Source organism: Coenobita brevimanus, chromosome 107 (genome assembly GCF_032717465.1).
Source record: "Coenobita brevimanus isolate Jiangsu-jjx chromosome 107, ASM3271746v2, whole genome shotgun sequence".
In the NCBI taxonomy this organism is placed as follows: domain Eukaryota; kingdom Metazoa; phylum Arthropoda; class Malacostraca; order Decapoda; family Coenobitidae; genus Coenobita; species Coenobita brevimanus.
The window spans coordinates 27,093,599-27,108,606 of record NC_137060.1 but is presented as its reverse complement, the minus strand read 5'-3'; the positions used below and the strand labels follow the sequence as shown (position 1 = coordinate 27,108,606).

The 15,008-nt window shown below is 39.8% G+C and overlaps 1 protein-coding gene across 2 annotated transcripts in view; it reads right to left on the bottom strand.

Annotated features, from left to right (window-relative positions):
• Positions 1 to 2,496: 2,496 nt before the first annotated feature.
• The window catches only part of eIF3a (eukaryotic translation initiation factor 3 subunit a), a 33,083-nt gene continuing 20,571 nt past the window's right edge, over positions 2,497 to 15,008 (bottom strand). Inside the window, exons 13-20 of one of the 2 annotated variants that reach the window (XM_080285623.1) lie at positions 11,896 to 12,072; positions 11,496 to 11,734; positions 10,677 to 10,861; positions 9,003 to 9,182; positions 6,652 to 7,147; positions 5,707 to 6,087; positions 4,760 to 5,017; positions 2,497 to 4,515 (exon numbers count right to left, since the gene is read on the bottom strand). In XM_080285623.1, coding sequence (XP_080141749.1) covers positions 4,783 to 5,017; positions 5,707 to 6,087; positions 6,652 to 7,147; positions 9,003 to 9,182; positions 10,677 to 10,861; positions 11,496 to 11,734; positions 11,896 to 12,072 — 1,893 coding nt within the window. In that variant the 3' untranslated portion in view covers positions 2,497 to 4,515; positions 4,760 to 4,782. Of the gene's footprint in view, positions 5,018 to 5,706; positions 6,088 to 6,651; positions 7,148 to 9,002; positions 9,183 to 10,676; positions 10,862 to 11,495; positions 11,735 to 11,895; positions 12,073 to 15,008 lie in introns of both variants that reach the window. The other variant, XM_080285622.1, reaches the window with a different exon arrangement.

Here is a 15,008-nt window from a genome sequence, read left to right as displayed (position 1 = left end):
AGTCACGGGAACAGTTACGTCATGGCGGTAAACACGGCTACAATAAACCGACTTTCCTTGTTTTAGAGATGACAGTAGAGTATAGGATAAGTCTTGATGTAATTCTTGTTTGATCCAAAATCTTTTCAGACCCTAAAAAGTTACAGAACTATGAAACGTGCATGAAATACAGCCTGACAACCAAATACATTCCGTGTTCTTTATTTCGCTTGATTTTCTTCGAACAGTGCATTGCCATGTCAGATTGATTGTTTTCTTATATTTTCATACAAAATTTTGGATAATACGATAAGAAAAGTATTAAAACAAACGATCCCCGTCGTCGCGTTTATTATTGGAACCCGGGCCTGTGTCTGACTGAGGGCGACCTTGACTTGGACTTCGTGCCCATCCTTAAGTTTATTGCATGTCTATTTCCATTGAATAATAATAATGCGTTGCAGAGCATAGGTATTTGATATATGAATGCATAAAGTTATCTCTAAATTCGTTTTAGCCAAAGCACATAGTTTACAAGTGGGCAATAAAAACTGGAAGCGAAAAATGCAACCTTGTGATACTCCCATATACTGCTCCCGGACCCATATTATGTAATGTGTCAGTCTTTGTTAAACTATGTAGGCTGCTATATTTCGCTCCATGTAATGTGCGTCCTGCAAAATTTTACGAAAATGGAGTGATCGAAATTTGTAAAGGTATATAGTAAAATACGCCATTTTAAGTTAATAGTAAACTATCATTTATAATCATTCTAAATGAATATTGTATCTTTGTGATAGGATAAAGAAAATGGACACAGGTTCCACGCCTTCCTGTTATATGATTACCACCCACCGTCGCAAGTGGTTTTGTGGTTTCAGGAAAATAGGCTCGATGCTTCTAGATCCACCGGAAGGGGAAAGAAGTGTAACAAAAAGCGACAGGAAAGAAATGGAGAAATAGTTATAGAGGAGGGCAGACAAAGAAATTGCATGAATTATGGTGAAGGAAGAAGTAGGGAACACTACATCAAGCGAGTGGATGATGGTTGCTATCACCCACGTCCATCAGTGGCCTACAGGAAAGATACAAAGAGGATAATATTAAGGCTCTTGTGGACTTATGGGTATTTCCATGCATATTACTGGCAACAAGATGGATTAAACCTCAATACTGAAATGTTAACTGTTTGAAAGATATTTAATATTCCTATCCATGAACTGCCTGAATACTGCAAAACCAGTTTGAGAGACTGGAAGTTATTCAGTTTTGCATCTCCACTCACCAGAAACTTCACCACTTCCAACTTGGCAGAGCATTATTAATTAGATCAGCTGGGTTAACTCTTATGTCTGAAAAGAAACATTCAATCCTGACTGAATATATACTTTGTAGCATGGGATTCAATAAGTCTGTCAAACCAACACATATAGGGCATGACAAAAAAATGTATTCACCTGCTGGCAATGCTGCCATTTTCAGGTCAGTATTTCAAGTAATGAAAAAGACATGCTAATATGATGTGCTCTGTGCCTTTTGGTTAAAAATCTAAAAGGCCTGTTGCTTACCTGTGTTTAGCCTATAATCCATGAGGAGGAAGGGAAACCCTACAAGTAGTGCTATCCTGTCACTGCGGTAAGATGCTGGGAGCTAGTGGTGTTTGTTTTAAATCCTTCAGTCCTATCTATATTTTATTTCAGTATCCTTTTCTTAAGACAATTTTATTCAACTTAGAAATTATCTTTAGTGGTGAAGAGGTCTATTAAGGCTGTATCTAGCCTTTCCAGTTCAAAAGGTATACCTCAAGCTGAATAAAACTGGCAGAAACCATGAATATAAAGCAAAAGGCATCAGATTGACAAGGTTAAAATTTTATTTTATATTCTTTTTAATAATCATCCCAAGTCTTGAAAATAATGGTCTTTTTCAATCATAACCATCAGTTACAGTATATACCTAATTATTATGATTACAATATTACTTAAAGCATTTTACTTTTATTTCCTTGACATTCCTGTTTTAGCCTGCCAATGCTGCATTATTTTATTCACCTTAGGCAGGACATCATAAGCATAAAAAACTTTGGTTACCATTTTTTTTTTCATTCATTCATCATCTAATCCTGTGTTGCCCCATGAGGAACACACAAGCCCAGGGTTAGGCAAGTTGGTCCTGACATTTAAGATGAGAGTGACCAGCCTGTCCTGAGTGGCATTAAATCAGCAATAATCCCCAACCATTCCTTGCATATAAACCTCCACAAAACCACCATGCCATAATTTGGTTATAATAGCTACCACCCAGCATAGTAAATGGTTTGCTGGTATACAAGCAACCATTTGGCTTGTCACAGTGCAGAGCCATCTGGAGACAGAAGGAAGGAAAGATAAGAGGAAGAAGGAAGAAAGAGCAGTCATCCGAGAACAGCGCTACACTAAGTGGATGGTGAGTGGCCTTACTTTTTTCTTTTAACCTCCCTTTATAAAAATTATGAAGAGGTTATAAAAACAATCAATTAGACCACTACCATTTATTGATGTATGTCTGTAGCTACAATTTCTTAATATTAAGTGAAGCAAGTTACTGTTGTGGGAGAATACTGTAACTACAGCAATCAAAACAATTGCGGTAGAAATTCTGACAAAATTATTGTGCATGATGTAGCAATATCAGTCCTATAACATATGCCATATTACATAACACCTCAAGCTTTACAAAATAGGGCCCACATTAGGGCAACATGCAGCATCAGAACCCAAGTGAATTCCACAACTAGATCCTGACCTTTGTGCCATGATGGCTTATCTCATGACATACTGACCCCTTCAAGCAACTCATTCCCTAACAGCAAAAGCATCTCATCCCATATCTACCCCCCTCTGAGTATGCATCCAAGGGTATGCAACTGTAGTTCAGTACACTAGAGGGTACTTTACATAGATAACCTTCTCTTCTTTCCAGACATAAAGAAAAAATAAAAAAATAAAATAAATCCTGGTGGTAAGACCCATGCATATACAGTAACTGCATAATCTGGTATTCATAGACATGGACCACTGCTTGACCCACTCTGTACTGAAACTTCTCCCTCCCCCCCCAATGCTACCTGCAGATGAACTTATTAAACCTGGTAAAGATTTTCTCATACTGAAAGGTACAATAAAGCCACTTTTTAGGTTTTTCACCTAAGGAAAGACCTCTTGAATGGAAATGGAAAGGGTTAACCACCCGCATCAACTAGTAATTCCATCACTTGCTGAATGTATGTCAACTGGGACCAAATACATGACGAGACAGCCACTATCAACTTATGATACAAATTCCTACAAGGCAACTCAGTTAATGAGTATCTGGATATTAATAAATTACAAAAAAAACAGGTGTGACCATGATTTACACCAATTTGGGAAGCACACTCTTGATTCATGGCATTAATAACTTAGCTTTGAAATTATGATGATGATAGCTAAGTGCTACAAAATTAACTAATGCTTCTTAAATCCTGTATTCTGCACAACTATGATATAATAAAATTCAAGATAAATCATTTAATATAAATATCAACACCAGAATACAGAAATGCAACTAATATCACATCACTCACACAGTACAAATGAGTAGGTCTACTTGAGTAATAACTTTTGTTGAAACATTGACAAGGAGCCTACACATGGTGGCATGTGTCCCTTCCATGGATTGAAGCAACTGCAGCATCCACACATAATCTAAACCTCATTTTTCAATGCAACTTGCTATGGTGAGGGACCCTGACCCAACCCTGGCAAGGTAGTCTACCACAAGTGGGGTTCCAGCTCCCTGCACAATGTATGTACAGTACTTACTGTACCAGTAGGACAACCCTGCAAAAGCAGCTGCTTACCTATAGCCAAAGCATCTACTCACCCAGACAGACTAAAGTAACAACTTTTGATGACCATATCCCATAGGAAAATACATTTGCATCAATCTTTAAACAAAGCAGCAACACTAATCCTACATAAATATATACCACTGACAAATGAAAATAAACTATGGAAACATATAAATAATGTTAACCGAATGGTTTTGTCTCAATATCTGTGACATTACTCTGCTAACATAGATGAGAAGACACTTAGACCTTCAAATTCTTTAATCGGTCAACATATCATAAAATTGAATTCTGAAGTACTGCTACTGAATAATGCATGAAGTACTCAATGATTATGTAAAACATGTCAGCTAAATATTAAAATCAAAGCTACTGCCTATGCAGTGATGAGGACTGTCATACAAGTTACCAATTTATAGTCCTACCATTTCCTTACGCAATTACACAGCATATACAAAAATATAAAATGCTTAAAATCCTCATATCCAATCACTTATAATCTGAAGGTGCTAATAATCACCAGATCACAAACCCTGTTTCCATCATCAAAAATTACCACCACATAATTCCATGCTGATGTTATGCTTATGCCTAATTCTGTGTTCATCTGTAGCTCACAAGGAACCAGATTTACTTTTTTTTTCTTTCCTCATTTCTCTCCACATCTGAAATTATGATGTAAGAATGGAGCATCAATAATCCATTTAAACAATGAAGGTTAGGTTTAGCTGTGGGAAACATCAGCAGTAAAGACAATAAAAAAGGCACACATCAGTAAGAACTGTAGCTTTGAAAAAGAATAATATACATGAAAATATCCAATATTCTATGAGTTTAAATCAAGTGATGGAAAATTATAGATTAATACAGTGGATCAAATTCCTCCTGTAAGAGCTCTAAAATAGATACCAGCATAGTAATAAGAGGTTAACTTAGCGGCGAACAGTAGTCCACCCTTCTTCATCTGGTTCTTCTCGAGGTGGTCGTTGCTTCTCCTCCCTTGGGGGTGGGTCCTCTCGTCTTCCATCATCACGGGAACGCCAAGGGTTGCCAGCAGGGCGCCTCTCATCTCCTCGCCTCTCATCTCCTCGCCTGTCATCACCTCCTCCACGACGATCATCTGGGCCCCCAGGACGCCTGTCTCGAGGGCCTTCATCTTGCCGAGGTCTAATTACAGAACACAATGAATGCTCAATGAATCTAAGAAAAACAATATAAATTATCAATGGCTGACAAATGTTATCTTGCTCCTAATACAATCTCAAAGCAGCAAACAAAACTATTATTATAAATACAGGTAACAATACATAAAGTGCTGTCATAAAAGCACAACAAATCATAAAACTGCTCCCTTTTGCAGCAACCATCTCCTTTAGCTAGTTCACTGAAAATGGGTGAAATATCTTCATACACAAATACGGTAGAAATGTCATCTAAATGTTTTAGAAATGTGAAAACCTTAGGGAACATCCCCTTGGGCATGGTTTTGAAGAGATATCCTGAGAATATGTACTACACTGGTAAACCATTTTATAGTCAACTGAGGACCATGCTCCATCTACTGATTTTTTGGTTCAAATGATACCTCCTGCTGAATTAACAATATCCATCGTACTGGGTGTGATAGAACAGACCTTTACTACAAAATCAGTCATTACATGGTCATCAAATTTAATGTGATAAATTTGGAATTAATGTACGACAAACCAGTACTATTCAAATGTACTGATAGGAACTGAAATTTGCTTCACTATTCAGAACCTCATGTGTATGTAAGATTTACTAATTGCAAAGTTACTTACATGTCAAAATGTATCTAAAAAGTAAGTATAATAAATGTGAATCAACTTTTTTACCTGTCCCTGAGAGGAGGTGGACCGGCTGAACGCCATGAACCTCCTTCATCAGCACGTGAGGGGCCACGGTCAGGGCCGCCTCTCCTGTCATCCACGTCTATGCGCCGCCCTCCAAATCGGTCATCACGGCCCATATCCCTCCGTCCACCAAAGTCACGATCTCTGCCCAAATCTCTGTCCCGGTCACGACCAAAATCTCTGTCTCCCCTACTAAACTCGCGGTCGCCCCCTCGACTGCCAAAATCACGGTCACCACGGCCAAAGTCCTGGTCACGGTCACTACCTCGGCCAAAATCACGGTCACGATCTCTATCACCTCTGCTGCCAAAATCACGGTCTCTGGGTGGTCCTCTGCGCCAGCCACTATCACCATCCCTCTCCCTGTAACATATGACATAAACTCATAGTTCAACATAACACTACATACAGTACAGCATGACAGCAGTGCAATGTTTTTTTTTTTTTTTACTTGCTAAAAGGTCTACAGTAGATCAAATGAAGATTGCATATTAGTTTTATTACAACAAAGTATATACAATATAAATTCATATATAAATAAACAACAAAAACTCAAAACTGGTAATTCAAACGGTGAAGATAAAAAATTAATACAAACTATAAAACACCAAAAATGCAAAACCTACCAAAGTGTCAGCCTTGAGCCCCTAGACCTCAAAGAGATAATGTGAGACTCGCTGTTACTTAAAACTGTCACAATTCTTGAATGTACAGACAACCACGAGCAATAATTCACCAACAATCCACCAACACTGTGTCCTGCCTTTGATGTCTCTCAATCCTCCCAAAACTACAGAGCTAACTTTCTTCTCATACACCTTTGTTTTGTCCTTCAAATAAATATCCCATGAAAATGTTTTATGTAGCTAACAGCTGGAGAAGAAGTCTGCAAACTTTTGTTCATGGTTGTACAGTCTACATACATACCTTTCATCCCTACTGCCAAAGTTGCCTCTCTCATCTCTGCTCCCAAAGCGATCATCTCTGTCTCGGGGGAACCGATCATCCCGATCTCGAGCAAAGCGGTCACTATCCCTGTCTCGTGCAAAGCGGTCACCATCCCTGTCACGGGCAAAGCGATCACCATCTCTGTCCCACCCGAAACGGTCATCTCTGTCCCGTCCAAAGCGGTCACTATCTCTGTCCCGTCCAAAGCGGTCACCATCTCTGTCCCTGCTAAAGCCACCCGACCGCTCCTCCCTGTCTCGTCTAATATCTCTCGGAGGGTCTTCACGCCTGCTGTCTCTATTGCCCCGGTCCCTGGCTGGAACCACTGGCTCCTCCTGGCGAATATCTTTGTTGCCAAGATCCCTAGGCGGTGGAGGTGGTGGTGGTGTCCCCTCATCTTCGTTGTTTTTAGGAGAATCATCATCCTTGCGTCGCCAAACGTCAAGCTTCTCTCGCTGCTTTTCACGCCAGGATCCTGAATTAAACAGTGCACAAGGTGATATATCTATGACTAATTGGGAGTTTCAACACGTATTTCTGAACACATTTTGAAGTTATGGGTTACGCAGAATAAATGCATATACCGTATGTTACACTAACAGAAGCCGTATAACAGAACTTTCCTCACACAGATCGGTAAAGGTAACAGTGTTGCCAACATTAAGGAAATGTTAATTTCACAGTTCAATTGTGAACAGCACTGTTAGGATATATACCACCACATAACTAATGATAAATGAGTGTCTGCACACACACACACACACACACACACACACACACACACACACACACACACACACAAGGTGTTTAGTCAAATAAACGACAAACATACCAAATTAATGTTTGAGATAGTTTTAAAAATTTGTTTCACTGTGACTCATTAAACAATGTCTCCAGAAATAGAGCTACCATAGCTAAATACCATATGACACATGAATAAAGTACAAAATATACATCAGGTTATAATGCTTTTCAGTTATTAACCCCATGCCATAATAGCAACCCGTATGAAAAAAATAAAAAAATAAAAATGAAAATAACCACTACAATGAAAACAAGGACAATCACCAACCCACGTACAGTAGTGCTACACGTATTTAAGTTCTGTGCGGGTGGGGGAGGGTGAGGATTAACAGTAGTCCAGTATATCGTTGGTCTAGTGCTTTCTGCTCATCACTGACTTGTTTCAGATTAGGACCAGTGCCTCGCATGTCAGTTTCCACTGATCTAGTTATGGTCACTGTCAAGTACAGAACGAACTCTATGCTCACCTAAACCTTGAATACTAAGGGATGATGATCGACAAACATCATGGACACAGGCCACAAGTACCAACCTGCAGCGTGTTGGGACAAGAATCTATCTTGCTGTATAGAACTTTCAACCATGTTCTGAAGAAGAGCATGGCAAGAAAACATTTCCACTGGATAGAAAAATGGTGGACGAGTGTATTGGAACCTAAATCTCAATTTTAGGTACCTGGCACATTCATCGTTACTTGACTAAACGCCTTATATATACACACCAGGTCTATGACCAGGTAGGCATGATTTAACAGCTATACCCATCTCATGACTATATCCTATTTGATCGACCTGTGCAGCTGAGATGTATGAGGCACGTAGATGTGTCTGAATCGTAGCTGCTGATTGGATGCCGATGATTTACATCTACACCTCTTCTTACTTTAACACATATATATTTATATTTTTAAACAGTCTTCAATACAAGCAGCCAGATTAAATATGGAATAATTTCTGAAGCTAATAAAGTCAAAATTAGCTTTAAAAGTTTACTGTTATCACAGAAAATTAAAGATTATTATAAAGTTTTACAAAATGATGAGTGAAGTTTGAACCAAATTATCCACCCACGGCGTACACCCTTGTCCGCATGTTGCATTGCATCCACCCTTGGTGTACACCTACATCCGCATGTTTTGCTATAATATCCACCCACAGTGTACAACTACATCCGCATGTTGCACTACAATACATGAATGCATTTACTTCAATGACATCATCATCAGCCAATCAGCAGCTGCGAAACAAACACACCCTACTTGCCCCATACATATCACCTGCACAGGTCAATCAAACAGACTATAACAAGTACTTGATTAAAAGTTCACTTACATTAAAGATGCTCCTCCCTTTCAAGCTGTTTTATTACTGAGCAGCTATTACTCACTTCAAAGTTCATAACAATTTACTTTATTCCAATTTTTTTTTTTATAACTCCTTTTCCATGAACATGAGAATGGAAAGCCATGTCACTGAAAGTAGTAATAAGTGAGAATAATTATTGTGTTTTATTCCCTCCCATCTCACCTTGGGCCCATCCAATCTCAACACCCGCACGCCACACACCAGATCGCTCTCCACCCTCTTCCTTTGAGTCAGGTGTTTTGCTTGGCGCTTCTCGCTCCTCCTTGGGTGCTCCTCGTCGCCAACCACCCTCTTCACGTCGCCCAGACTCCCTCTGTCTCTCCTCAATTTCAAGTTCTCTTGCTGTAAAATATCATCATCATCATCATCCAGACCTCTTTTTCCAACCCTAGGGCAGGATAAGAGGTAGCAACGTCCAGAAAGCCAAAGTTTGCCCAATTCAATGGGCCACGCTTCCAATCACTCATCATTCAAGCCCTCGAAATCCTGGCTCAATCTGATAGGCCAAAATTTTTTTTACCACATTCTGTAGCTTCAAATATGCCTATATGATCATTATCATCATCTAATCCTGTATTGCCCCATGAAGAGCGTAGCAGCCCGGGGCTAGGCAAGTTGGTCCTGACATTTAAGATGAGAATGACCAGCCTCACTCATCCCTGAGTGGCATTACGTGAGCAATATACCCCAACGACCCCTTGGATATAAACCTGCACAGACTCATTCTGACTGGAGTGCCCTAATTACCCACTAAACCACCAGGTGCCATAATTTGGTTATATGGTTACCACCCTGTGTAGTAAATGGTTTCCTAGTGTACAGGAAACCATTTGGCTTGTCACTCAGTGCAGAGTCACCCATAAGCAGAAGGAAGAGGAAAGAATGAAGGAAAACAAGACAGAAGAGGTTGTGTTGTGTCACCTGGAGGCATAAGGAAGAGGAAACAATGAAGGAATGAAAGACAAGAAGACCGAAGGAATGAAAGAAGGAAGAAAGGAAAGAGCAGTCACCCGAGAGCAGCACTACATTGAGTGACTGAATGGTGAATGCCTGCCTACCACCTATGTAAGAAGCAAAAACAATGATAAATGGTCTAATACATCAGTGCCCTGAAATTACTTTCTTTCCAATGAGTCCTGCTTTAAATAATACACTCCTTCCCTCCCTAACTTGATAATGACCCTACATAATAGTTTCCCAACTAGGCCTATACATTACTTCCTCTCTCAAGTTAATCAATATCATGCTTTCTATAATTTTTAAAGGCTCCAACATGCTTGCATGTGTCAGTCTTGGTCACCAACTGGCAGCTCTCCATGCAGCTCGATCTCTGGCAGCTTCCCTTTTCAGTCCCTTATCCCTTAGGTCATGTTCAGTGACATCATCCCAGGTCTTTTTCAGTCTACCTCTTGCTATCCTACCTCTAACATTAACACTTCTCACTTTCTGCACCCAATTATCATCCCCCATCCTCTCCACATGACCAAACCATCTCGATCTACCTCTCCTCATCACAACACTGCAGTCCCATCCTACCTTTATACCACACAGTATGTGGGAACTATAGTATCATTTCATCATCCACACAGCGATGACTTCTACTATCAGACTATCCTATTCAATTTAAATGACACCCCTAAAAGTGAATATATTGGAAACAATCTCCATTAACCTTTTCAGTAAAATTATTTTCCGCTTTTACTGCTGTTAGATAATTTTATTCTCATTTGGAATGATCTTCATTTGAGAGGATTAATGAGATGGTCAAACAATTTTAATCATCTTTAGAAAGATGCCTCAAGGTGATGTATAATATTGTAAAATATTTCCTGTCACCTCTCTGTAGTTCAGCCTGGCGATCCAAGGCTGCTTTTCTTTCCAAGTAAGCTTGCTCCTCTCGCTCTCTCTGCTCCCTCTCCATGCGCTCTTGCTCTTCACGCTCCTTCTTCAGCTCCTCATCTCGCCGCTGCTGCTCTTCCTCAGCCTTTTGACGATAGTACCTCTCCCTTCGCTCACGCCGCCTAATGGACATATTAGATTTGTCAGTCTTGAGCTAATCCTTGACATGCTATTAGAGTATCTGACAATATACTGTATCTGTTCAGCTTTTGGCAACCTTGAATTCTTACAAGAGTAAATCTTTCCAGGGACAATCAAACCTTTACTTTAGCAATAATAACCAGTTTTTAAGTACAACTAAAACTGAGAGAAAGTTTTTAAGTACAACTAAAACTGAGAGAACAGTAGTTTAACTGTATCATCATCATCATCATCTAATCCTGTTGCTCCATAAGGAGCATAGAAGCCTGGGGTTAGGCAAACTGGTCTTGATATTTAAGGTGAGAGTGATCAGCCTCACTCATCCTTGAGTGGCATTATGCGAGCAGTAAACTCCAACATGTGTTCCTAATTTTGCTATATATACTTTGATACGACTTAAAACTTGCACTGTTAAAGATATCCCTGGGGGCTGCAATGAGTAGATCTGATACAAAACACAGAATAATGCAAACAAGTATAAGAAATTAAATATAAATGGCAATATGCATAGAATTATTAACTTGCTTGTGTGCTGATGATGTGGCTCTGAGGCCAGGAAGAGAAAGAGAAAAATATAAACCGGTAGTGAAATTCTTTGAATACCAATGTCCTTACCTCTGTTCCTTTCTCTCAGCAAGCCTCTTCTTTCTCTCGACCTCTAACCGCGCATTGAAGTCATTTAGTTTCTTCTCAACCTCTGAACGGCGAGCAGACTTAAGCTGCTCTAAGAAAGCAATGCGATCTTGGTGCATTCGTTTAAGCCGCCTTGAATGGTCAAGGCTCACGCGATGCTCTTCAACCAGACGCTTGACACGCTCCTCCTCCTGTGCTTTCCAGAAGTCCTTGTCTTTCTCCTGTATGGAATGAAAACACACGATCACTGATAAACTGTCAAACACAAATACAGCTATTCATATGAATCCTATTGGCATAAGCTGCCTCTGCTGCTCTGCCAGTGTATGTCACATCAGTAAACTTTCATTATTATACAGATCTGCAACATTTAAATGTTCACCTTCTCTTCTTCCAGCATCTTCTTAAGAAGGGGTATCTCAACCAATCTCTTGGCCCTTTCAAAATAGTCCACCTTCTTTTCTTGTGCCTTAAGTCTCTGCTGCAACTCCTTGCGCTCCTTTTCAAGCTCCTCAACCTGACGCTGCAGGATTTCCTCTGCACCAAGGTTTAGTAATTCCTGTGCAAAGTTAAGGAATAAAAAACTGATGACATTTTAAGGGAATAAAAGGAGTAACTACAACTAACAGGGGGCAAAGAAGAGAAACAAAAAGACATTTCAGCAAGAATTATCAGACTAGCTCACCATTACACTGGACTTTAACCTCATGAAACCAATTGATAACAGTCTCACAGATTAATAATAATAATAATAATAATAATAATGTTACATTAATCCCTATACTATCCAGACTCCCCACTTACCGGACATTTTGGGCCAGGGCCTTTGGGGGGGGGGAAGACATTTTTTTTCAATTGTACTTTGAAATTGGCGCGCAGCGCCGAACAGCTGTGTTTACGCTCGCTGCTTGTTTCCCGCCTTCCTCCATCCCTCCCAAGTTACCACCTAACTACCATCCTGACTAGACGCTCATTCAATGGATGCCGCATGTGCTTGTTTTTGTGAGTAAACAGTGAATAAACTGGAATCTCTTGCCACTAGGCCACATGGGAATTTAGTGTTGTGCAGTGTTATGAAATTTAAAATTCAGAGCGCAAAGATTAAGTACGGAGTGTAAACTGGCAGTTGAAACTGGCGTGGTGCAATTAAGAACAGAATGTGCAGTGTTAACCCCTCTGTGAGGCAATTGAGAATCCGCAGACATGCCCCGGGAGGCAAAAGTTTCGGGAAATTTGACATGTCATATTTTTATGATTTATGTGTTTGGGATGATGGATAATGATGAAATATCAATAAAAATAATAAAATAAATATATTTTACCTACCCATTACTAAAATTACAGCTGATGAAGCTGATGAATGCAGTATGGGTATTCCATGAGGATGCTGCAGAAAGTAAACAAACAACTTTTCTCTATCTGGTGTTTTCACTTATAGCTTTGAACAGAACATTCTTTCCTTATTAGAAAAACTTATTTCTTGCTTCTGTGTACAATTATTTTCAAAACAGAACTTGTTTCCATATTCAAAAAATTGTAATTTCAACTTCTGAACTTTACTTATGCTACCAGTAATTAGAACAGAACTTATTTCCTCTCATTCAACAAAACTTTTCTTCTTGTTCTTATAGTTTGAACAGAACATTCTTCTCTTATTAGAAAAACTTATTTCTTGCTTCTGTGTACAATTATTTTCAAAACAGAACTTATTTCCATATTCAAAAAACTAATTTCAACTTCTGAACTTTTACCTGTGCTTCCACTAATCAGAACAGAACTTATTTCCTCTCATTCAACAAAACTTTTCTTCTTGTTATCCATTACTTCTGTTTGGCTAGAACTTTGCAAGTGTGTGGTAGTCACGCCAACACTCAAAACATAGTGCGACACCACATTCTTTACACCATGTGCTCACTCGGTTGTTCTTCCACGGCTTTCTCACAGAATGAAGGCAGACAGGACATGATCGCTGTCCAGTCTTTCGGGTATGTGTTGGAGGCAGCTTTTGTAGACAGTGCCTATTGGCGAATCCCGTTGCTACAAGTCTGTCAGCAGCTAGTTCAGAGTGGCGTCCAGGACGGTCATTGTTCAGTGTTCCATACTTGGTGAGCAGTTGTCTCACCACTTCCAGAACAAAGTGCCTCAGTGACTTCTTCTTTTGGGTTTCTGCCTTGTACATATGGTAGGCATTCAGCATTGACAAATCAACCATATGAAAAAATAACTTCTTGTACCATTTTACGGTACGTCTGATACACTCCACAGTACCCATTTGGGCATCCGACTTGTCAACAAGTCTCATATTTTTTGTGTAATCAGTTACTACGTCCGGTTTGAGGACTGGTTCTTTTGTTCTATAGTCCACTTTTCCTGATGGAATCAAGTTGCCACGATGGAAGGTGCTCAGCATACAAACCTCCCGTTTATCTGTCCATCTGACACACAGCAAAGGATCACTTCTGTAGAGCTCACAGGTTCCTCGAGCACTACGTCCTCCAAACTTTGGAAGATATTTCCTGTTCTTCCGGACTGTCCCACAACTACCAGTGTTATGATCATGAAGGAAACTACACAGAGATGGGGAAGTATACCAATTATCAGTATACAAAACATGTCCCTTGTTCAGAAATGGTGCCATCAATTTTTTTACCACAGAGCCAGAAAATCCTAGGGGATCTCTTGCAGGTACATCAATATCAGTGCCAGTGTACACTATAATGTCTAACACTATGCCAGTTAGGCAGTCACAAATAACAAAAAATTTTTATTCCAAATCTGTGTCTTTTGGAGGGAATGTATTGCTTGAATATAAGTCTGCCACGGAACAGAATGAGACTTTCATCAATAACAAGTTTCTGATAGGGTGCAAAGAAGGAGCGAATACGCTCCCTTATCTTTTCAATTACTGGACGAACCTTCCAAAGGCGGTCATCAGTACTGGGATGGTTGTTGTCTGTGAAATGAATAAATCGCATGAGTAGCTGGTACCTGTCCCTGGGCATGTACTTGGGAAATATTGGGGTATGAATCAGTGGATCTCGGTTCCAGTAGTCACGAACATTTTGCTTCTTTACTTGTGGCATCAGAAGAGTGAGTGCAAGAAATGTGTACATTTCAGGTACACTGGTATCATACCAACGTTTCATTTTATTGTGTGGAGAAAAAGGATGTTTGTCCTTCATGAACTGATAATATCTATTGGTTTCTTGTACCAAATAATCAAGAATTTCACCATCAAAAAACAGGAGAAAATACTCCATTTCAGAACTGTTTTTGTCTACTCCAGCAGCCCTTGTCACTCCACTGTGAGTTGCATCAAATCTATAGCAATTTGGTATGAATCTATCACCATTTGCCCAGATAAACCCAGATCCACCAGCACTACCAATACCACCAGGCCTACGGGGAGGGTCACACACCCTGGGATCATCATCATCATCATCACTTAGGTCTGAATCATCATCACTCTCGTCACTCACGGGAATAAATCCATCA